At 42.4% G+C, this 25029-nt stretch overlaps 2 protein-coding genes across 2 annotated transcripts; both read left to right on the top strand.

Annotated features, from left to right (window-relative positions):
* Positions 1 to 525: 525 nt before the first annotated feature.
* Positions 526 to 13777, top strand: wbp1lb (WW domain binding protein 1-like b; the record flags this gene model as incomplete). Its single annotated transcript, XM_080837276.1, has 4 exons — positions 526 to 662; positions 9818 to 9920; positions 11527 to 11688; positions 13005 to 13777. The coding sequence occupies exons 1-4, from the start codon at positions 546 to 548 to the stop codon at positions 13775 to 13777; spliced, it is 1155 nt and encodes a 384-aa protein (XP_080693402.1). The 5' UTR covers positions 526 to 545.
* A 3258-nt stretch (positions 13778 to 17035) lies between these two features.
* On the top strand, positions 17036 to 24640 carry as3mt (arsenite methyltransferase). Its single transcript, XM_080834291.1, has 11 exons — positions 17036 to 17122; positions 17258 to 17291; positions 18933 to 19060; positions 19763 to 19913; positions 20218 to 20354; positions 20505 to 20574; positions 20829 to 20910; positions 21335 to 21466; positions 21683 to 21825; positions 22691 to 22813; positions 24432 to 24640. Exons 1-11 carry the CDS (start codon positions 17094 to 17096, stop codon positions 24534 to 24536), a joined length of 1134 nt encoding a protein of 377 aa, XP_080690417.1. The 5' UTR covers positions 17036 to 17093; the 3' UTR covers positions 24537 to 24640.
* Positions 24641 to 25029: the final 389 nt, after the last annotated feature.

The raw sequence follows: 25029 nt of genomic DNA, 5'->3' as shown, positions 1-25029 counted from the left end.
TGTTTTGAATTGAGTGTAAGGAGATTGTTGGCTTCTAATGAATGTTCTAAAGTAAAGTGAAAAATAGCTGATTTATATTTTAGACTATTACTTTATTTCAAAGTCATCTTTTTTTCTTCTATGAAGTTTAGAGACCACCTGTTTGAAAGTGCTCCGTGGTGACTGCGCACTGACGTTTTATTGGTCAAGCATTGTACCTTTACAACTGGGAATAACGTTTGATTGGCTGATTCTCGTCCAGCTGGTTACTTTTGGCCAATCCCTGTGTAGAGCGCTTACTGGGCGGTCTAAGGTAGAAACACAAGTTGCTCCATCACGTTGCGCACATGGTGAAGGATGTGACTTCGCCACACCCAGCTGATCCAGCGTTCCAGTTTGAAGGCACTGCTTGTGTAACAGCTGGATCAGCCAGTGGCACCGTTGGCAATTAGCTGCGAGAAGGTTGTGTGTCCTTCAGCTGTCCAATAATGTGCAGGCAAGAAGGCGGCGCATGCTGCGGTCTTTTTGAGTTGTGATACTAAAGGACTGAACAGTAACTTATTTTCATGTCGACAGTCGACACTCAGGCAAGCCGGAGGAGGCCGAATGTGTCCTCTTTAAAAATGGGTTTATTTCTTTACGTATCGGGTCCTGTCAAGCCTACCGAGGCTACGAGCAACGAGGTAAGTAAACTTGATGTTCTAAGCTAGGTGTTCGCTGACGCGTGTATCCTATTTACAAACTACTACAACGAGGGGTCATTAATCCTGAAGAGGTCTGACGTTAGTTTAAATCCAGCTCGGGGCTCCAGCTGATTAGCTTGTTTACATAGCTAACGCAACAGCTCACAGTCGGCAATATCATAAACTTGTAATGTTTGTACCAAGGTAGCGTTATAGCTAAATTAGATTGCGTGGGTCTGTGTGACCACTTGTAGCTGTTATAACTATGGCTGACTTTTGCTAGGTAAGTTAGCTGCTAAGCTATGGGATTGATGTCTGTTCAATAATATACATTCACATATTCTGATTATAAAGTTATATACGTGTGTTATTTGCAAGCCTGTCCCGCTGCAGTTCATAGCAGGTCACTTCGGTAGTTGGACTGCGAAGTTTCATGTTCACAGCTGACACATTTACGCTGTGACCGTTATATTACTGATGGCAGGACTTTCTGCAGTTTCTCTTTAGCCAAAACCCTTACGATAAAAGTGAACGAGCCTAACGTTATCTCTGAAAGGATATATCTACATTTAGCTAGATTGTTGGTAGTCGCTGACCTGTTGAGTCGACCCAACTGTGATGTGAACCAATAAATCGATTGTTTCAATGCGAGTACACACGGTTATCACAGCAAGTCACACGGTTTCAGACTCCGTGGGTCATTTTAGGACTGCTGAAGCCATCAATTCAGACTGTCAGTGTAGCAGGTGTACCAGAGAAAAAGAGTAGTGACCTATGTTTTGTCTTATCAGTTGGCAGGTAGCTTGCATGGCAAGGATGTGCCGTAATAGGTATTTTTATCAGACAGATGCGTGACGAGTATTTAGGCTACTTAGCTAGGTATGTATTCAAGACAGACTAATTCTCCCCGTCTTTGTTGCAAATTCGGCTAAATGACAGCTCAGCAGGGAACATGTTTGATTAGTCAGGGAAAATGTGTAGTTCGCGGGTCTCGTTGGGTCCTGAAGGGATATATTTTCCGACACTGACCGGTGGACTGTACTGCTATAATACTGACTATATTATCCCGCTTAATGTATTTACGTTGACAGCACAGTCAGTGTGATCTCTATCTAAGTCTAGTGCAAAAACAAAAGCTAATTGTTCAGTAGGCTATTTATTGTTGACACTGAATCGATACATCATGCGATATGAACCAAACGTTAAATGTTTCAGGTCAAGCAAATACATGTCCACGAATTCATTTTGACCACAGGTTCCTGCCAGACATCGTGAACTGGCCATCATGACAACGAGGATTTCCCAGATAAAATAGTAGATGCATGTGAAATGTGGGTTTTAATGTTTTGTAAATTAAAGATGTCATAGGTGTGATAAGACTAGTTTAAGACAACTGATTATCATATATTTCTACATAGGCATACATAGAAAGGAAGAACAAACTTCTGATAATGCACATTCCCAGTCGCAGATCAAGGCAGAACATCACACTGTGTCCCACTATCCAGTGTGCAAAATATATCCTGCCTGTAAACGCTTGAAGCTGGTAATGATAATGGAGTAGTGTTTTTTTAATGGCACAAGGAACAGCTATTAATAGTGAATAGCCCAAATGCCATATCTGAGTATTTGATGATCTGATCGTCATGGTCACAGCCTACTTGCCTTCTGATGGCTACGCCCAGCAAAAAAATATGCCAGCAGTATTCTCAAGCTGCAGCCACAAATATGTTGAGGAGTTCAGTGTATTCTAATATTTATACCCATCATGCATCTCAATCTCTTGTTGAATCTTATCATTTTATATATAATACATGTTGTAAATATGGTAAATGTTTTTTGTAAGAAACTATTAAGATATTAAACTTAAGCTTTTAAACTGGTTTGGGGATATCTAGGGCCTACCCCTTTTTAGGTGGTGATACTATATGACTGAAAAAGGCTCGGCTCTGTGTCAACTGTCAACATGCTGGCAAGCTGGTTGACACAAAATGTGTATAGTTTATATTTCTCACTATATCTCCACTTTTGCGAGTATAAAGGTAGGCCTTAAAAAGTGGCCATTGTCCAGTTGGGATCGTCGGCCCAATATACCCTAATGAGAGTCGAAAGTTAAAACTGCAAACTATTCTGTAGTGTTGTGGTGCAAGTAGGGTTGGGTATCATGTTTGTTTTTTGTTGCTTTGTTCCCATTGTTCAAACAATACATTTAAAGTGGTACTGGTGTTTAAACGGTGCCAGAACCGATACTTAAAAAAAGGAAAATAACTCAAAACGATGGTCGACAACAATTAAGGATGACAGTTTTTTTTACTAAAGCAAATAAACACATAAATAATAATAATAATTCATTTTATTTTTAACGCACTTTTCATTCAAAGGAATCTCAGAGTGCCTACATATTATAAAATAACTATAATAATACAATAAAATTAAAAACAACAAAAATTTAAATATTAACATAAGCATAACAGAAAAGATTCAACACAAGGCCAGAAATGCCTTCCTGAATAAAAAAGTCTTAAGTCCAGCTTTAACGGAATCCAGCGTCTGCGTTGCCCTTAGGTGGTCAGGGAGGCTGTTCCATAGATGTGGCGCTGCCGAGCAAAAGGCCCGGTCGCCCATAGTGCGACGCTTGGTTTTGGGGACGCGGAGGAGCGAGCTGTTTGAAGACCTGAGGGTGCAGGTGGAGGTTTGGGGATTAATTAATTCTTGCAGGTAGGGAGGTGCATGTCCATTAATGCATGTATGGGTGATTATAAGGACTTTGTAGTCTATCCGGAAAGAGACAGGGAGCCAGTGTAGTGAATAGTGTAATATTGGTGTTGTTATGTGCTCATATTTCCGGACCTTCATCAGAATCCTGGCAGCGCTGTTTTGGATGTATTGCAGCTTCTGGATGTTCTTGCCAGTGATCACATAGAAGAGTGAATTACAATAGTCCAGTCTTGAGGAGATAAAGGCGTGGACAAGCTTCTCTGCATCTGATAGGGTTAAAGTGGGGCGGAGTTTGGAGATGTTTCTTAGATGATAAAAAGAGGTTTTGCACAGGTGTTTTACAGTACTGTGCAAAAGTTTTAGGCAGGTGTGAAAAAATGCGGTAAACTAAGAATGCTTTCAAAAATGGAAGTGTTAACAGTTTATTTTCATCAATTCTTCATAAATTAACAAAATGCAGTGAAGGAACAGAAGAAAATTCTAAATTAAATCAATATTTGGTGTGACCACCCTTTGCCTTCAAAATAGCATCAATTCTTCCAGATACACTTGCGCAGTTTTTGAAGGAACACGGCTGGTAAATTGTTCCAAACATCTTAGAGAACTAACCACAGATCTTCTGTGGATGTAGGCTTCCTAAAATTCTTCTGTCTCTTCATGTAAACCCAGACAGACTCGATGATGTAGAGATTAGGGCTCTGTGGGGGTCATACCATCACTTGCAGGACTTTCTGTTCTTCTTTAAGCTGAAGATAGTTGTTAATGACATTGGCTGTATGTTTGGGGTTATGTTCCTGCTGCAGAATACATTTGGTGCCAATCATACGCCTCCTTGATGGTATTGCATGATGGATTAGTATCTGCCTGTATTTCTCAGCATTGAGGACACCATTCATCCTGACCAAATCTCCAACTCCACTTGCAGAAATGCAGCCCCAAACTGGAAAGGAACCTCTACCATGCTTCACTGTTGCCTGCAGACTCTCATTATTGTACCTCTCTCCAGCCTCCAGCGAACAAACTGCCTTCTTCTACAGCCAAATATTTCTAATTTTGACTCATCAGTCCAGAGCACCTTCTGCCATGTTTCTGCACCCTAGTTTCTATGTTTACGTGCTTAGTTCAGTCACTTGGCCTTGTTTCCTTGTCGGGGTAGAGCTTTTTGGCTGCAACTCTTCCATGAAGACCACTTCTGGCCAGACTTCCCCGGACAGTAAATGTCTGTACCTGGGTACCACTGGTTTCTGCCAGTTCTGAGCTGATGCCACTGCTTGAAATCTTCCGATTTCGAAGGTAAATAAGCTTGATGGGTTTTTCATCAGCTGCATTAAGTTTCCTTGGCTGACCACTGCGTCTACGATCCTCAACGTCTTCTTCAAAAGAGCTTGAACTGCACATTTTGAAACCCCTGTCTGCTTTGAAATCTTTGTCTGGGAGAGACCCTGCTGATGCAGTATAACTACGTTGTGTCTTGTTGCTGTGCTCAGTCTTACCATGTAAATGGATAAAAAATAAACATTTATTGTTTACATTTTTCAAAGCATTCTTAGTTCATAGCATTTTTTCACACCTGCCTAAAACTTTTGCACAGTACTGTATATGATCATTAAAGTTCAGGTGAGAGTCAAACCTAACTCCGAGATTAGTGACTGTGGAGGAGAGGGGGATGACCTGGCTGTCGAAGGTGAGATGAGTCAAGGAGGATGACTGAACCTGGTGTGGTAAACATATTGCATATTTTTGAAAAATGCTTAAAGGTGGACAAGGGCCTGAAAAGGGGGTTGGAGTAGGGCTGAGGAGAGGCGGTGTGAATGATGATGAGTCGCAATCAGCAAATGAAAATGAGACTCACACTCGCGGGTGGGGACTAGGGGAGGTAGGCAGGCCATTTCATGAGGTGGATACGTACCAAATGTGTCAGCATTGGCATTGCAAGGTTCGGGAAGATTTTAAACAGTAGATGGCGTGTTGAGCCATTTTCAGCCTGTAGAATGTATATAATTTAGCTCAAAAAACATATATACTACCTTTTTTAAACTAATAATAGCAAAAATAAAAACATTCAGTTGGTATTCCATAAACCCCAGCTTCAAACCTGGTGTTTGAACAACCTGATGTTGTCTTTATACCAACTGATCAGAACACCAAGATATGACGAACTATTAAACTTAGAGACGTCAATTGAGTTAAGAAAAAAGAACTGTCATTGAAAACAAGAGTCAGTAAAATACATGTTGATTTTAGTTTCGTTGGACTTCTATGTGACCTTGATGACTTATACATAATTAGAATAAATGAAATGGTGGAAAACAGCCAAGACAGAAGTTGTGAAAATGGACATGGGATTAAACAGAGAGTAGGATAAGATTCCCTAACCAAGTTTATGCTAAGGCTGCGGCTCAAAAGGCTAGTTAGCTACTGTACTCCCTGCTGAAGAGGACATCATATGCAAGAAGATTAGTTCAGGTCAGTCGACAAACATCAGAAAACAAAGTCCAGTGGTGCATATTTAATCAGTCTGTCTTTTAATTGTGACGTTTATTTTGCAAACAACTTCATAGGCTGGCCACCATCTATTTTTGCAATAAAAAAAGAATCTGGAATTGTGTTTTTCATCACGATTCCTCTCTTTTATTGTGAGTAAAGCTATCATATGGAATATAAAATTGACCAGATTAAGCCAGCCAGAACTGTACTACTGCAGGTTTGTGGTCAACCCTCTGTATCACAGTGGTGGAAATGGTAGCCTACAAGTTTGAGTTACTTGTACTTGACTTGAGTATTTACATGTTATGCTACTTTATAAGTAGTAAGTAAAGGATCTGAATACTTCCACCCCCACTGTAAACTAAGTAGGCCTACCATCCCAACGCCTCCATTCCACCTCCACGTCTAATTTCATGTTGGGGCTCTCTTCAGTTTCAGAAGTGACACACCTCCACTGCCTGTAACGTCTGTTTCAAAGCATCAGTGGGCAAATCAATAACAGTTAACCTTTAGCTGTCGCCGGAGTAAGGCACCGGTGCCATATTTGCGTGGGTTTTCGGTCCCCAGTCTTAGACATGAGGTGACATGGTAGATCAGGAGGGGATTTTGGAGGCTGTGGAATTTCTTAGCAGTTACAAAAGTACATATCTTGCTCCTGGCCAGTCCTGTTGGGACAACCAGGAGCGCCCTGGACCTTCAGTCAGGATGGGGAAACTTGCTTTGCAAGTTTTTTTAATGTCTCAAATGTTTGGCTTATGCCTTGAGTATGTTTTTCTTATCTAAGTGAGAAAATGTTGAACAGGAAACTTGTGCAAAGATGTTTTTTTGGAATTCCAAAGCATTGCTTCACACTTCCAAGTTTTAACTGGCTTGTGAGGTGTACTGCCAAAAGCTGGGAAAAAAAGGATTTTTTTTTTATTGATTTCTTTGCTTGGTTGTCAATTAACAGCCTTTCATCAGCCTGCAAGCTAATACACAGGCCTTTCAGTTTACTCCTGGTATCGGATTATTCACGAAATACTTCAGGCATTCAGATGAAGAGTCATGAAAAGCTCTCTTCATACAAGACAGTGGAGTCATAATCCCATGTGGGTGGGTGGGTGACTGCCTCCTCGCCTCACTCAATGACGGTTGTCCACTTCTGAGCCATTTATCTGAGAAGAGGTGAGCCAGATAAGTGGATTAAATGTGGCTTAATACCATATCAGATGCGGTTACGAATGCACAGAGTGCTTGTGTCTCGGCTTAAGAGAACAATGCTAGACAGTTGAACCGCTATTGGGACTGCGTCGGGTGTCGCCCCATTTCAGCAGTTTCTAATAAGGGCTGAATAGGTCAAAGTAGTTTTTAATAGGATGCTTTTCTGGCAACTTAATGCAATCTGCTGGCATTGAAAAAGAGAATGAAATGCCAATGAAAAAGATATTCTTGTTTTTTTTTTTCAATCCAACAGTGCCTGTGTTTAGAATGCGGTTATCTAGTAAGGGGATCTTTCTCTCTAAATGGGACACAGCAGTCACTACTAACGATTTGTGTTATCTTTTTGAAATTATTTTCAGATCAGTTGCTGGAATGGCCTGCTGGTAAACTGCCATAGAAGTATTGTTTTTTGCGGGAAGCCAAGAAATAACCTTCCAATTTTGGTCCAGTACAGAAACAGCATGCATTTTAGGTCTTTTGAACTGCATGCAGTCAGCATTAACTGTACGTGTGCGTGTGCGTGTGTGTGTAAATGTATTAACTGATGTAGGCTGATGAAACTAATGGGGAACAAACGTTATTTTCTTAAGGGAAGTGTGAGTGTGTGTGTGTGTGTGTGTGTGTGTGGGAATGTGTGTGTATACTTGTGTGTGTGGGATGGGGGTTAGATTTGCCACTGGGGTTATGAGCCTACTTGAAGGAAGGCCTTGACCTCACCGGCTTAGTGTAGAAATGTGTGGAATTTTCATTGTATGGCTGTGAGTGGCTCAGAAACAGCCCAACACACTCCACGTCCTACCCCTGCCAAACTGCCATATTTAGGGTGTCGTGGTTGTTGTGTTGAGTAAACAGTATGCATATGTGTTTGCTTTTGTATGGACGTGAGTGTGCACAGAGAAAGTGAAAAGTATGTGGGACTGAGTTTGCAGAACTGAGCCAACACCGAAAACAATTGTCCTGGAGAAAAAGGACACAAGAGAACAAAATGTTTTGTTTTTTGTGTGTGTGTGACTGTGTGTGTTTCTTTTATATGGCTACTCTAGGAGAGAGTGTTGTGTGATCTTTTCGAAGAAGGGCTTTGTTACACTGGTCTGACTGTACTTTGTGTGTGCGTGTTTGTGTAAAAGAGACAGTGAGAGTATGAGAGAGACAGGGTAACACAGGAATGGCAAGCCTCATAACACACACCCTGGACAGTTGATACACGCACACACACACACACGCACCCGCTCTTAATACAGAAGGAGCGCCTCATTATAAAGCGCACGTCTTCATGGTCCACTCTACAGAGCTGGCTGGAAAATTCCGTAGAGCAATCCCTGTCCCCTCCTTGAGGTTTTTTTTTGTTGTGTGTGTGTGTGTGTGTGTGTGTGTGTGTGAGAGAGAGAGAGAATAGAGAGAGAGAGTGTTGGGCTGTTCTCCCTTGGCTATGGCATTGTGACCCTGCTTTATAGAGGAGTCGCACTGGATTGAGGAGCACTGGACCAGCATGGCTCTCCATCTCGGAACCCAACCGGTAGAGGACCAACTTCTACTCACTTACTATTGAATCATTAACCAACCAACCAAAAGATAGAGAGATAGAGAGATGAACTTATGACAGTTTTAGGTTATTTGAAGCACTCTTTTGCTTGTGCCGTTCACTTTTTTTAGTCTAACTGTCGTGAGGGTCAGTGAACGATCCTACTCTGAGAGCAGCGTATGGGACACGGTCGCTTGGTGTTTTTCCATGACACGTTAAAGAAGCTTCATGCCGAAGTCTCCGTATAGTTTGAACAGTGAAAGGAAATCTTGTCATTGTTTACTTGTCTGTGGACCGTGCTCTCTGCGTTCAGCTCTGTCCCCCCTCCCCCCCCCCTCCCTACTGCTCTGACTCAAACAATCAGCATTTAGTGCAAGTTCTTTTCGCCTTATCTGATCCTCAGCCGTTGATTGTGGCCTGTGGCAAAGGGAGAGGTCGGCTGTTTGCATTGCGCTCTTAATGATTTTGTGAGGCAACACTTACTTAACACAAGACTGATGCAACGTGAACCACAAAAGGCTGTAAGTTTGACACGGGTCAGCAGTTTGGGCTGAACTGTGGTGAGTTTACTTTGATTGACCCTTGGTGTGACGGCTGGGTTTAGAAAGAGGAATTTAAAGCAACACTATGCAACAATTTGTAACTTTTTGAGGCATGTTTTTAGAGGTATTGTTATCATCTTCAAATTCTTTGTGATGGCATATGGTCATGTGAAGTACCGATAAAAACACACGTTTTTCCAACAAACCGTCCAGCTATGCACTATGTCGTTTTGTGGTCCAGGATGGCTTTCACAGCACAACGATGCGAACAATATCTCCAAAGGATGCCAGTAAGCATACGCAAGCCTTTTCAGTGCCAACTGGTGGTGGTGTTTGTATGCTTTTAGGTAGTTATCTTGGTAGTTAACAGTTTAAACTGGCTTTAAAGTTAATGAGGCATTTTTTTGGGAGTGGTGGTTTGTGGGGGAGAGGAACTTTGACACGTATCTGACCCCCGTATCTGACCCCCCACAAGGCCTTTAAAGAGCTGGGAAGCATTCTTTAATAGCAGCTGACGCTACAATCTAGCCCAGTTCTGCTGGTCTCAGCTACAGTCTGCTAATTATGATTCTTATACAGTATTTCATGATTTTCTAACTGTAATGTACTGATAACATTGTCACATTTTTCTCCCCCTTTTCCCCCAACCCTTCCTCTCCTCATCCTCTTTCTTTTTTTCTGTCCAGAATGTAGTGCACTGTGATGGGCTGAACAACGAGAGCTATGTGTGTGAAGTGGGCCACTGCTGTGGAAACTCTCAGTGCTGCAGCTACTACTACGAACTCTGGTGTAAGTGCGCATTACACTCACCCAGGCATCCAAGAACCCCTCCATCTGGCTGTCAGCATAGCCTTGGCTGTAGATTCAACTCCTAGGGATTAATTATAATGATAGCCCGTAAGCCTCCTCTGAACTCGGTTTGAGAGATGTTGTCTTTCATTTCCCCTTCATGTAGATGGGTTGTGACCTAAAGAAGCCGTAGGTTTTTCCGTTGTGCACCCAGAAATGCAAACATGTCAACTTTTACAGTTTTTACCCCCATTTAAATCTCTTAGAAGCATATCTATAACATCTTCAACATTAATTCCGTGCTGTTCATAGATAATGACAAAACAATGTACAAAGCCGCAAACCTATAGTACGATTAATAAAGAGCATTAACTGGGAGCTTGTTACCTGTGACGTCTCGCACAATTGAGGGTTATACAAGTGGGCAACCAAAGGGGTTATAGTGTAAAAATTATGTACACTAAAACAGAGCCTGTCTAGTAAACCACAGCTCCTTGCAAGGTGAATAAACGTCTAAGCAACTGGTGACTAACATGTAAACTAAGGTATGTCTGGTCGCCTTCTTCTTCGGTTCGTTCATATGGCAATGCATTGGGGTATACTGGAGAAAGACGGGCTTTGTTGTTCTGTACATTGTGCTGTGGAGTTTTATAATCGACTTTATAGTGAATAAAACAGTTGAGAATTTGAACAGCACTAGAAAATCCCTGGTTGACTTTATAGTGGGTGAGTGGACATTTCGATTATAGCTATAAGCAATATATCTTACCCCTACAGTTCCAGTGATACCCAGGTGGTGAATGTTACGACTGAATTTGTGAGGTTGAAAAACGGTGGGTTGATATTACCTGCTAAGCAATGAAGATGGTATTTTAACAGCAAAATATTTTATGAAGGTGAATATTTTTGCATTGAAATTGGAAATGCTGGAATTTTTTGTTTTCAATTGAAATATACAACCACAATGAATTGCAGTGCAGAAAAAACAAAAGCAATCATTGTAATTGCTGTGAGATTTCTTTATTCATTTGTGTCAAATTCCAATGCAGAAATATCCGGGGATTGTTATTGCAATATGGTTTTATTCAGTTCGCATAATTCAACATGTAATTTTGCATTCAGGACATCTGACACTGGTGTGCTTCCATAAAAGACCCAAAGGACTTAATAGCTGAAAGGAGCCTAGTCTATCTGAATAGGAGCATAGTCTATGTGAAGAGAAGCATAGCCTATTTGAAGAGGAGCATAGTCTATTTGAAGAGAAGCATAGCCTATGTGAATAGGAGCATAGCCTATCTGAATAGCAGGCTATCAAGGAGCATTGTACATGAGCAACATATATCATTGCAAATATACATAAACACACTATTTACTTAATCACTGCTGTGTATTGGTGTTGGACAGGGTTCTGTGTATTCAGTGATCTTCAGACATCAACAGAACATCTGAGATATTGATTTAAAGTTACTAGCACCAAGCCATTAGAAGAACCCCAAAGACTGCATAGCATGTATGCATAGCTTACCCTCAGGAGAAGTGTACGTGAGTGATTTATATGTTAAGTCATATTTGTTTGTTTATTTGTTTGTTTGTTTGTTTTGGGCAGGGTTCTGGTTGGTGTGGGCCATCATCTTCATCCTGAGCTGCTGCTGTGTGTGCCACCACCGCCGCACCAAACACCGGATGCAACAGCAGCAGAGGCAGCACGAGATCAACCTCATCGCCTACCGCGAGGCCCACAACTTCACCTCCATGCCTTTCTATCTAAGTATGAGTGACTCACAGACCTCTTGTGCATCTCTTCTTCCCTGCCTTATTTGCTTTCTTCCTTCTTGCCTCCTACATTTGCAGTGAATGGATATTGTACAGTATGTCTTGTTCCCAGCCAGAATTCACAAAAGAGCTGACATTTGACACCTTTTGCTTGAGAATCTGAATGTAACTGGGGATCGGATCGCGTCTGTACCTCGTCTCAAATGGTTATGGAAAAAAAAAAATCTTTCACCATGACAAATTGGAACATTTTCTAATTGCATGTCTAGTTCCATTGCAGTGTATACTGCGTTTGTTTGAGATCGCTTTCCTTTTTATCCACCAAAGTGATCGCTGATTTTAATACTGCCCGTCTTTGACGGTGTTTCAAAAAACACTGCACAACAGCACAAATTGCCCAACGGCCTCTCGCTTACAGTTTACAACATGTTTCTGACCTCCCTAAACTCTGCTGAGCTGGTTTCCTCACCAGAGTGATCTCTGGAGCCTGGGTTTAGCGTGGCTGTTCCTTCCTCTACTCAAGCTGCCAGGTGGCCACGCTTCTCCCTTGCTGATTTTCAAACTCATCGGGCAGATGCGATCGTATGGGCAAGCCTTGTATATGACTTAGTATGATTTGAGTCTGACACGCAGTGGTAGGAGATTACAATGAATCACAAACAGCAGTTTTAAAATGGTCTGTGTACATTTCACGTTTATTTCACTGACATTAAGCCTTCATATTATCAGCTCCTGTCATACAAATTCAGTAAAAGTGTCCTGCAAGGCCAGTCTTAAAGTGAGTTTTTGAAAGCCTAGAGGGATTCCCCTAAATCAGATGTGATTGGGTAGCTTATTCCAGTTTTTAAGCGCCACAAACGAGAGCAGGGTCAAAATATTAAAAACGTTAAATTGAATAAGTGTTGCACCACACTGAAGCCGGGTACAGTTTGAATCGGAGCTCCAACTTCAAGTGGCATTGCAGTCCAGTTTTCTGACTTTGGAATATCTGAGATCCGAGTGGTCTCGAATGCGGCATTACAGGTCAAACTAGACTGTTTGTTAAACGTAACGTGTCTGTTCTCTGGAACGACAGCATGCTATCTAAAAGCACATACCGAGCCGCTTCCTTTCGGAACAAGTGTAAAATGTCCCTCAGTGCATTGTCAAAGTGGTCAAACTATGTCTCTAAATTTGTGTTTTTGGTAAATACTTTTATTTCAATTAATGTTTATGAATTTTAAGAATGCATAGCTGTTTTTGTTCCTTTTTAACTTTTGCCATCTCGTAGGATGTGAACACCTCTCACTCTTATACTCTTTTGTTCTCTAGGGTTCCTCCCCAACTACCTGCTTCCGGACTACGAGGAAGTAGTGAACCGACCCCCGACCCCTCCTCCCCCCTACAGCGCCCTGCACCCGGGCTCGTCCGCCCCCCCGAGCACCCACAGTTCGGGAGACCAGCCTAGCAGCCTCTTGCTGCCTCCCTCTCTCCAGACCTCCCCTAATGCCACTCCGGTGCTGGACGGCCTCTCCTCTCGGGCCGGCCCCGAAGACATCGACCCTCCGCCGGGCGACCTGGAAAAGCGCAGCAGCAGAGGGAGCACTGGCAGCAGCGGAGACCTCCAGAAGGAGCCGCTGCTCAAGGAGGTGCTGCCTCAGGGGGACGAGAAGGAGAGGGCGGGGGAACGACACCGGCGCTTCACCGGTGACTCGGGGATCGAGGTCTGTGTGTGCAGACGCGGGGGAGGGGTTGTCGGCGGGGTGGGAGGTGGGGTTCACAGGGGCTCACTGGAGATCCGTGACCCCAAAGCGGAATTGGAAGGGCTGCTTAGCCCCGCCGAGGAGCGAGAGGACTGTGACGGCAGCGACGGTGGCGGCGGCGCCGTCGTCATCGGCAGCGGTTGCCCGGACGACTTCTGCGAGGCCTGCAGCCGGCGTTCCGTCACCCTCTACGAGGGGCAAGTTGGTGTTGAGACGAGAGGGGCAGAAAGCAGCGGGGTGACACCCTCGCCCCAGCTACATCCGCCTGTTTCCCTCTTTCTGCACACCATCAATGAGCAGGAGACGCCCCCCCAGGGCACCGGCACAGAGTCGCAGAGCTGAGCACCAGGCCCCTCCATCTGGGACAGAGGCAGCGAAAGAGAGTGAGGGAGGGAGAAAGAGGGAGAGAAAGAACAGCATTTTGTTTGATGCCTGATGTGTAACGTATAGATTATTTTTTCCAAAGTGTGCGTGCTTGAACTTGAGTGTGTGTGTGTGTGTGTGTGTGTACGCACAGGAGGATGGTTGTTGCTGTTCTCATCGCGACGGGAGGTTGGAGCATTTTTGTGCTGAAGCACCTTCTACTCACTGTGTGTGTGTGTGTGTGTTTTGCCGCAGTGGCCTTCTGATGGTGTAGTGAGGACACTCCTAGCCTTCCTTCCATTTTCTCCTGAGCCTGTTCACATAAGGGGCCCCGAGGACGCGGCCCCGGCTTCAGATCCTTTTGGAGACGAGACAGGCAGGCAACAGGAATGGCCTCGGAGCCAGACAGACTGTTCCTGGCTAAATGTTTCTATGGACTCTGCAGTGCCACCAAGTGGTTTCATCAGTGACTAATGTTCAGTCCACTTTATTGGGGGGTTTGTGTGTGTGTGTGTGTGAGTGTGGGAGGGGGGGCGGGGGGTTGTCCAGCACAAGTCAGCCTACCATAAGACAAGTGCCTTTTTTGCAGATGTAGTCCAAAGCTGTGTGTCGTCACTTTTTGCACAACAGGTGCTTTTTATTTCATTACACACCAAACACCAGACACCAAAAGAAGGTGATGTTTATTTATTTTCATTTTTTATTATACAGTATATAAATTAAGAGAACACACACGTTAACCAAAGCGACTACAACACAATTCCTGTTTTGCACTTACTTGTTTTGTTTTCAACTGAATGAGTCCACTTACATTTCTTTCCTTTGTCCTCCTCTGTGTCACTGAAAATATCTGTACAGTCTTAACCCTTGGTGGGACCCTCATTAAGCGTGTCTCATCACAGTTTGTACAAGGACGTCTCTGTGAAGACATTTTGTACACCACTGATGAAGTGCATTTGTGGTTCAGCTTAAGTGCTTACTCAGCCACATTGCCACTTGAAAAAGCGCTCACAGTGCTTTTGCGTGAAGATATCCCATATGGGGAAAATTCTGTAAAATTCATATGTTCATTTCTATGTAGTATATAAGACAACAGTGTGTTAACACACATAATTATGACCCATTTCATACATAGTAACCTAGAAAAAAAATATGAAATACCTTGAATGTCGAAAGGCATTGTGACATTTTCGTATGAAATGTATATGCAAGCTCTTCCCCACAGATGTATCATGCAAGTATTGTACATGACAGGTGTGATTCCAAACTGTTTTTTTTACAGAGCTTTTCCGTATGGGTAGTTGCTGGCCCCTGTCAAACATTGCTATAAGATTTGCAGTGTTTTTGACAGACCATTTCCAGGTGGGAATGTCTGGCGATGGAGGTCCAGGGCTGTACTGTAAGATGTGGGGGTGTTGGAGTATCTCAGGTCGACACTGCAATAACGGTCCTTTCTGAACCAGAATGGTCTGACATTGAACCATGTTTGAGATTTTATTGTAGGCTACCACCGATATCACTTGAACACATCTGTCGTGATGAGGAGTAGGAGGCGATGGGGGATGCAGAAGGTGATGATGATGATGATGATGATGATGATTCAGTAAAACTGGGATTGCGTTACACCCACCTTGTCAGACTCATCCACCATCCCAGATTCTTTGTACACCACAAAGAACCACACATCTGACAGCCTAAATAAGATGAAGAAACACGTGTCTGTTCTCCAAAATGGCCTGACCAAGGTACAAATACTCACTTTTACCTTGTGCAGTTCTGCATTTCCACTCAGCATGGCAACCAGTATTAGGTTGTTTTGATTGGGAAACTATGAGTATGTATACAGTATGCTTCGGCAAAATGGAGTATTTCCTTATGGTCAGTGGTCATTGCCATGACCATCTCCATCCTCTTCATTATCATCACCTCCAGCTGAACCTCCATCTTGTGACTTCACATTTGAATTGGATTTCCAAAAAAAGATGCGGTGATGTCTGTATGCTTGTTGTGCTTTTGAAATGCAGTTCTCCAGGTCTAATGTCTGTAGTATTACAGAAAAAAACTTTTAGCTTGATTTTGATTACGTTATCGCATCTGAGTCAGATGTTGTCTATACATGCTTAACATTTATAGTGTTGTATAGAAATAATCGGTGATTAAAGCAGAACTGCCTTTGTTGTTATGTATAATGTCAATATAAGCTTCTGAACCACTTTTTTTCTTTGCAATTATAGATACTATTATTGTTAAAGGTATCTTGGCCCAATCATGTATGTATGATGATTTATAAATTACTTCCTTTCATTTGTTCAACAGAAAAGTATTGTGTTGTATTAGTTTTGTAGATAAAGCCTAAAGCCTCAATTGAAATGTCAGATATTGTACTTCGGTTTATTGCATTGAAAAAAAAAAGGAAAATATCTACATTTGCTCTCTTTTATTCTACTTTTTTGAAAGACGAAGATGCACATGTTCATACATCAGTAAGGTTGTGTGGTGTATCTGTATGACTATCCGCACTCAGACTGTTTTGTATTCAGACAAACTTATCGCCAAAAAGAATGTAACAATGTTAAATAAAAAGACATTTAAGTCTAAATTAATAGTCTATCTATGTCCATGATGTACCCAATGTCTGCCGTTGATTGAATGTTGAAAAGGCTTGTTGCTGTCCAGGCTTAATTTAACATGCAAAGTACAGTAAAGCCCGTTATCACGTTAACATGTTTTCAGTCCTGCACGTCAACTTGACTATCATTAGCAGCCCCCTTGTGGCTGGAGCCTCATGGTGGTGATGATGGCAGTCATATACGTCACGACTACCGTATTGTCAAAATAAAGGTACACTTTTTGACATGCCAGCTGCCAAACCACTATAATTCATCATCCCCTTTGGCAGCGCCACTTAACCATTACTTGTGTGTTTAGTGTGCGACATTGTTTTTATGCGACAACTTTTATGTAGTGCCTAAGAACGACTTTTTACAGTATCAAAATCCTGCTTCACACTGATATGCAGTTTAATTCCTCTACAGCTCAGTCTGAGTTTACGTGTCTCAACTTTTTTTTCCCCCTCAGACTATGACTTTGTCTTCGTTTCATAGTCAATTCATGCAAACTGAGCTATCTGCATACTGAGGAGAATATTCTAACTGACTTTTATTGCAAAATAGCAAGGAGCTTCCGTGAATTTCATGACAGGTCAAGCGTGTGTGATATTTTCACGCTGTTGCATCGGGGTTCTTAACTGCTCCGCTTTTGGTCGAAGCACATTACAATTTACAGTTGACAGAAGATGGCTAACAATCTGGATAAGAAGTCATGGTAAATGCAGATGAATCCGCAGCTTGACATGTGTTTTGCCGTGTCCTTTTTCTAGACATAAAGCTAACACGGACAAGTAGTAAATAACATGATAAAGTGAGTGCTCTAAATAGTTCTTGTTGTTTATTCCATTAGCAAGCCATACGATTCAATCCACAGTGATGTAAAGGTAAGTTACACATGTTAGACATTTAGGACATAGGGCTAAATATTGAATTATTAACTTTGTAAACGTGCTGTGGACCTGGTGAGAAGAATGTACTATTTTTGACACAACATTTGTAGTTGTAAATGCAGAAAATCCTATAGCATGTCTACATTCAAGTTAACTACGTCGTCACAGATACCAAGCGGGTGGACTTTGGTCGGCACCTCTGGTCCACTCTCGGACGCACCATCATCTTTAGTGTAACTGGGCGTGGATATTAAGGAATACAATGTTTCCCATCCATGTAATTTCTAACTCAGAGGTTCATGGTATTACATTTTTTCACAATTGTTAACACACGTTTTTCAAAGCAATGATGGCTTTCTCAAAACTGCCCACAGAAAACTGAAAACCGCACACACACACACACACACACACACACACACACACACACACACACACACACACACACACACACACACACACACACACACACACACACACACACACACACACACACACACATTCATTGAGTACACACAACTAAGCATTTGCTGCACACTACCAAGCATTTACAACACACTGAAGTGCTTAATTAAAAACACAATCATCGAAATGGAACACACCATATGACAATGACTCTGGAGAATGAGTCATTTCTCCTTTTGTAAAATGTCTCAGTGTAGTCCTACTTTTTTTTATAGTCAAACATAAAACAGCACACAAATATGCATGTTGTTCTCACAGAACATATTTACAATTTCAGTCTCCTGTTCAGCAGTGTGTGTGTGTGTGTTCTTCCTCCACGGTGTGGTTCTCTTTCAGTCCTGCAAAATACAAATACAATGATCACACTGTATTCTATTGATATTCAGTATTACAGAACACAAGGCAAATAGATTTCGTACCTGTTCTCCATCCTGAAGGTTCTAATGATGGCTGTGAAGCGGCTGAGATTTGGTTGGACCCTCTGGCCAGCCTCCCTCATACTCAAACCATGGTTAAGCACATTGTCTATTACAGCGGCCCAAATCTCATTAGAGATGACCACCTCCTCCTACTCCTCTACCTCCTTCTACCTCCTTCTCTCCTCCTCCTTCTCCTCCACCCCCTTGTCCCCTTCCTTCTTGTCTTCCTCTTCCTCCTCCTCTCACTCTTATCCCTCTCCTTCTCTGGTTGTCGATCTCTTCAAAGTTCTCCATTGTTTACCAAACAAAACAGAGGCTCAAGGCACTTTTATGCTGCAGTCCTCATTGCAAATTGCTCAACAGACCTGAATGATTAGTGTGTTGTAGGTTGATACTTTGAGTTTTTACTTGAGAAATGTGTGCAACAGCTGTACATTTGTGTAGAGTTTGACAACAAGGTAATAATTGTGTTATTGACATCAGAGTGATAAGAAGAAAAATCAGAGTGTAATGCAGATAAGGGAGTGTGAAGTAGTGCCAAATTGGGTCGAGCGATTGGTACATGAAGTGAAGGTTGTGCAAATTTTGCCGAATTTTCACTTTTTGTGGGTTAACAACTGAGAAAAACTGTAATAGGCTCTTATGGTGAAACGTGACTCGGTCAATGAAGGACTTATGTTCCACACTGGTAACACCTATCAAATGTTGAAGGTTGACAGTAGCTTGTTATCATGACAGTTATCTCCCAAACTAGGAATACTATGGCAAGAGACTGCAGAGTAGCTCCGACCTGAAGACCAATGCCTGTGTCCCTTCTGCCAAGCCTATTCCTGCCTACGTCAGAAAAGCCTTAGCAGGGGTCCACCCTGACGTCACATCCAGGTAAGCCGATCTATATTATAACCTATGCATGTCTTTCATGCTTCTATCACTCTATACGTTTATAATGCAAACAAAGGGTGTGATTGTCCCATTCCCATGGTTATAAACAGGTTCACCTGTACTCATGTGTGGATTAAACTGGCGAGTCCTAAGTTTCTGGTTAGTGTTTTATTACTAGTCAGTAAAACTTTTGTTTCTTGTTATGGTAACATTGCATTATGGAACAGTGTTTTTTTTCTAGGGTAACTTTCATAAAAAAAACGTTACGTTTTGGAACAGCCTACAAACCCAATTTTGACCCTCAGGTCTCCATCAGGCAAGACTGTAACGTTAGTAAATCACACAAATGTTTGTTTCTAGAATTGCACCAATCACGCCGGTAGCCTGTTTATGAGTGGATACTCTAGGCCGGTGTTCTGAAGTTCTCACTTGTTGTCCCTCCAAGTGTCCCCATGTCAAGGCCCTCTGCCCTAGCTGCAGGTACTATGGCTGTGAAAAGATTCTTGTGCGCTCACAAAACATTACTAAAAATGTAATGACATTTTTTTTGCACAATAACTAAATTCACCTGTACCTCAACAGGATTTACAGCGCACACAGCACAGGTACACTTAATAGTTAATAACAGCGACTTCACGCAGAGGCCCCTGGGCCCTAAAAGGCCCGTTCGGTAATCCACTCCTGCCTCTGCCCTGGCTGCAGGTACTATGGCTGTGGCCTGGTGGTCCCCGAGAGCATGGAGGCCTGCCGGGTCCTGGACCTGGGCTGTGGGAGCGGCCGTGACTGCTATATGCTGAGCCAGCTGGTGGGAGAGACAGGCCACATCACAGGGATCGACATGACCGAGGATCAGGTGGGGATGCAAAGCCACTGAAAGGATGTTGGGTGATATTTTGATCACATGCATGTTTCCCGCAAGGGAACAGTTTCAACTGATTCAATAAAAATCCCCTTTTTTTATTTCTGTATCTTAAGTGAGGAAAACGGCTCCATCCTCAGTTCTATGTTATTTTATTTTTGGTGGGAAATGTAAGAGAAAATGTGAAAAGGGCTGCTTCTTGTGCAGTTTAGAGGTTATTTATGGGAGCTAGCTGTCCATTGTCTGGAAAGCAATCATTAATAGCCAAGTTATTGACAGCTAATCTTCTGTTTTGCAGCTTGCAGTGGCTCGCAAGTACATAGATTACCACATGGAGATGTTTGGCTATAAAAAGCCTAATGTGGACTTTGTTCAAGGGTACATCGAGGCTCTGCAGGAGGCTGGCCTGCAGGAGGGCTTCTACGATATCGTGATGTAAGGCTTTTTCATTACTTTTTCTTAATAGTATTCTGACACTGTTCCGTTACATTTGTCATTATTTTTCTTGTTTTGTACATTGTTTTGTTTTATTTTTGACTGAAAATGCATGATGACTTTTTTTTTGTATTAACTCTTTCATCTCAGATCAAACTGTGTGGTTAATCTCTCCCCGGACAAGACAAAGGTTTTGAAGGAGGCTTATCGTGTGCTGAAAGTAAAGTGGTCTTTAATATTGATGAAATGCTGCTGTGTACAGTTTGCAGCGCACACTCAGCATTGTATGTCGCTGTGTATTTATTGTTCTTATGGAGACAGTGTGATCAATAGCATTGCAAATAGCACTCTGCAAGAAAGACAAGGAGGATTAGGTCTTAAACAATACATTTTCCATTGGTGCTTATTGAACAAACGTGCTCTTATCTGTTAGGATGGAGGTGCTTATTGAACAAACGTGCTCTTATCTGTTAGGATGGAGGGGAGCTATACTTCAGTGATGTGTACAGCAGCAGCAGACTGCCTGAAGATGTGATGTCTCATAAAGTGTTGTGGGGTAAGAGATGATAAGCAATAGATAACACACAGCCAGCTGGTCGTTATTGCATAATAACACGCTGATTGGAAGGCAGTTATTACATAGCGACCTACTAAACAAATCAATTACTTCATATCGGATCAATAAAGGATTGTTTGACACACCACATTATATGACGTTGGAACTATTAAGTTAAGTCTTCAGAAATAACTGATCATCCGTTGCCTTAATCGACCAATCAGACTAAAGCATTCCAAAGCCTTGTGTGTAATTTCTTTTTAAGTAGTAGGAGGAGAGGTGTTAGCCTAGCATTGTAAGCATGTTAGTGTTAGCATGAACCTCCCAGCATGAGTAACTGGCCATAGAAAGTGGACATTCTGGCCCCAAATGGTAATGTAGGCCAACTCTCCATCTCTATCTGTATCTGTATTTCTACCTGAAGGGGAGTGTCTAGGTGGAGCGCTGTGGTGGGAAGACCTCATTCAATTGGCTCACAACGTGGGCTTCAGCACACCCCGACTGGTCACTGCCAGTGTCATCACTGTGGAGAATCCAGAGCTGGAGAAACTGCTGGGTAAGATCTGTTTGATCTCTTGGCCTTACACATACAAGCATATAAGCATGTTAGCGTAAGTGGTTTGGCATGGTTCATAAGTTCTGTGTGTTCATGTGTTTATAAGCTCTGGGCTGGAAGAAATGGAAACACGCAAGCATGCCTGAAACACTGGGACCAACCTTTTGGAATGCGTAGTTAACTTAGACTCATAAAAGTTTCCTGTCACTCTTTCAGATGGTTATAAATTTGTCTCAGCCACGTACCGCCTCTTCAGAGTGCCAAAACCTTCTTCTGAAGAGAAATGCTTGGTCATATATGACGGGGGCATCACAGGTTCAGAGGAAACTCTGGAGTTTGACGCTCAACATACTTTCAAGGTTCGTCCTAAAGTCTCACTATTCACAGGAGCTGATCTACTACATGAACATTCTTGTAGGCACAGTTCTATGCTGACTCAGGTTGGTGCATTTTAGCGGCAAACTGATCTTCTACTCTTCGTCCGTATTACTGCCCACTTGGGTAGCTGTGTGTTACAGGGCTCATGACAATGACAATGCATACATTTCCGTGTAATTAAAGTAACACTATGCAACAATTTGACACTTTTTTAGGTATGGGTTATAGGCAACTAGTTTTGGTACCATCCTCAAATTCATTTTGATCAGATAGGTCAGATAAACACAAGTGTCTTTCCCACTTGTCATCCAGAATATGCCTTATGTCTTTCTGTGTACCGGATTGGAATACCCTGCAAAAATGAAAGAAAAACACAAAATTAATTGTGAACATTTTCAGGACAATCAATCGAAACGTAAAGATCAAACGGTTGAAATGTGGACAGCAACCATCCTTCGCCAGCAGACAGGAAAGAGTTTCAGCCGAGGTGTGCTGCCCAAGCCTTGCCTTTACAGCTTGTATAACAAGGTCGTTTATATTTTGTCTGAATCGGCACAAATGACACCCCTCCCTTCCGTGCTTCCATTCCATGACCGTCAGGAGAAATTTGCAGAATTCGACTTTAAAGTTTATGGGATTAGAATTGCGGACTCTACCTTTGAACGTCTGGGGAAAGAGTGGGGAAAGTGGGGAAAGAGGGGAAACCTGAGTTTAAACATTTCTGTCTGGTTTACGTGCAGAAATGTAGGACTGTTAGTGTAGGACTGTTGTTAAGATGGTAAGGACTGTTGAGCTCTCGTCTGTACTCCACCCCTAACCCCACCCCGCCCCCCTCTCTCCACACAGGTGGATGAGGTGATGGAGGTGAGTGCAGAGCTGGCCAACATCCTGAGGTCCTCCAGGTTCGCTTCGGAGTTCACCTTCCAGCCTCCCGGAGCTCCCCGCAGCCCCTGCTGTGCCAAGCCTCAGGTAGCATTCATCTATGTTTTTTAAATAAAATTATACATTTTATAAATCATATCAATAGTATTTACATTCGTAGAGGAGAGGGTTTTTTCACATGTAAACAAATAACCTTACTTGACAGGAATGGCTTAAAGTGGAACCTTTATTTGTTTTTCTGTGGGGATGAACTTAGGAACCTTTTGCTAAGAAAGTACTTCACATCTTTCAAGGCCTTTTCTACTCAGTGTGTCCACAATCATTTGCTATGTGCTACTCAAAAGCCTTTCTAAGCAACACAGGAAGGGAAATTAATCAATATGAACTTAAATACCTAAATGTGCGGTTATACATGTCTTTAGCCATGTCCTCTGTGGTTAGACTTGTCTTTAGTCATGTCCTGTGCGGTTATGCAGTATGTGTCTTGAGTCATGTCCTGTGCGGTTAGAGGTGTATTTAGCCATGTCCTCTGTGGTTATACATGTCTTTAGCCATGTCCTGTGTGGTTTAATGTGTCTTTAGTCATGTACTGTGTGGTTAAACGTGTCGTTAGTCATGTCCTGTACGGTATTACGTGTCTTTAGTGATGTCCTGTTCGGTTATACGTGTCTTTAGTGATGTCCTGTGCAGTTAGACATGTCTTAAGTGATGTCCTGTGCGGTTAGATTCAACAACTGTGTCTGTGCGAGGCCACAGGGGACCTTGGATAGAGAGGAATGCACGCCCCATACAACCAAAGGATTCGTCCTTATCAGTGTTCATGGTCACTGAATCCTCCTCACAAAAGAAAAGCATGGTTTAAGGGTTTATTTATAACTACCAACAAACATGCTGGGTTGATTTTTGTCTCGTCCATTCATTGATCTATAGCTGGGGTAAATTCCTGAAAACAGGCATCTAGGTGAGGAGATCATTTTACTCCATCACCCTTGGTCTCTCTGTGGAGCTCTTCTGATCACAGAAAAATGTGTTTACTACTCCTCCAGGTTTCCTAGTAGTAATTCTCTGTGACGAAATGGTTGAAATCTGCCACAAAGTGCTCAAAGATTCACACGTCTAAGCTGAGAGGCGTAGTACATCCTTCTAACATTAGTCTGAAGTGTTATCTGAGGTAAATTAAGAAACGGGGCACAACAACCAAATGGAATCTAAAAAATGCCCTGCTTAGGGATTGTTATTCAAAAAACAACTTTGTATATGTGTGGAATTGTAGGACATGTCAACAAATATCCGACCACTTGAAGATTTGAATGACTGGAATGAGAATGAGAACATCTTGTTTTGTCCTATTTATAACCTTTTTATATCTGTGTGTGTGTGTGTGTGTGTGTGTGCGGCGTGGGAGGTTTCCTGTGTGTTCTGTAATTCCCAAATTCATGTATCACCGTTTATTAGTGCTGTGAATAATCCCATGCCTTATAGTCTCCTTCATGGCTTGCACAGGATACCACATAGTACCCTATTTGAACAAAACCAGAGGTCTAAAAACCAAGGTGCTAAATGGCCAACAGCCTTCAAACAGACAAGAACTCTTTATGAAGGGACTCATCTCTGTTATATGTGGAGACTGAGGCATACTTTAGCGTATCGCAAATCATAATGGGGTTTGTGCTCCACTGATGTACTATTATTGTCTGTCCCTCAGGCTGTGTCCTCAAATCCTTTTGAACTGGTGGAGCAGCTAGGGAGTGCAACCCTCTCTCCGAACACAGGGGGGTGCTGTGGTGCACAAGAGTCATGCTGCAAGTGAGAGACCGCACTGGAATTGAAGAGGGGAGACAGCAAAATCACTTGATTTCACTGTTATTGATTTACATACCATGCTGAAATCAAAACTTTGAGATTTCTGATACAAAATCATATTATTCTGACTTTAACCAAACTAGCATAAGTTTTAGAAAGTTTGTTCGGGAATGTTCATATGTTTACCAAAGGCTACACCAAGGCATCACCATAGACTGTCAACTTGATGCAGTTTGCCAAATAAATTACACCAGGCAGAACATCTTGTTCTTGCAGACTGCTCAAGCAGTAGTTGGTTGTAGAGCAGTGAACCTCAAGGGTCTCAGGGGTTGACACCATGATCATGGAAATACTGAGAAAAAAGAAATGGAAACAGACAAAAAAAGGTCCATGTCTTTATCATGATTTGTTTGTAAGCTATAGGAATTTGTCAGGATACTTGCACTTGCTAGCTTTGGAATTGAATTGGGTGGGATGGAATTGAATGGGATGCAATTAAC

Source organism: Sprattus sprattus (genome assembly GCF_963457725.1).
Source record: "Sprattus sprattus genome assembly, chromosome: 1".
NCBI classification, from domain to species: Eukaryota; Metazoa; Chordata; class Actinopteri; order Clupeiformes; family Clupeidae; genus Sprattus; species Sprattus sprattus.
The sequence above is the reverse complement of the archived record's forward strand: the minus strand, read 5'-3'. Positions and strand labels throughout refer to the sequence as shown.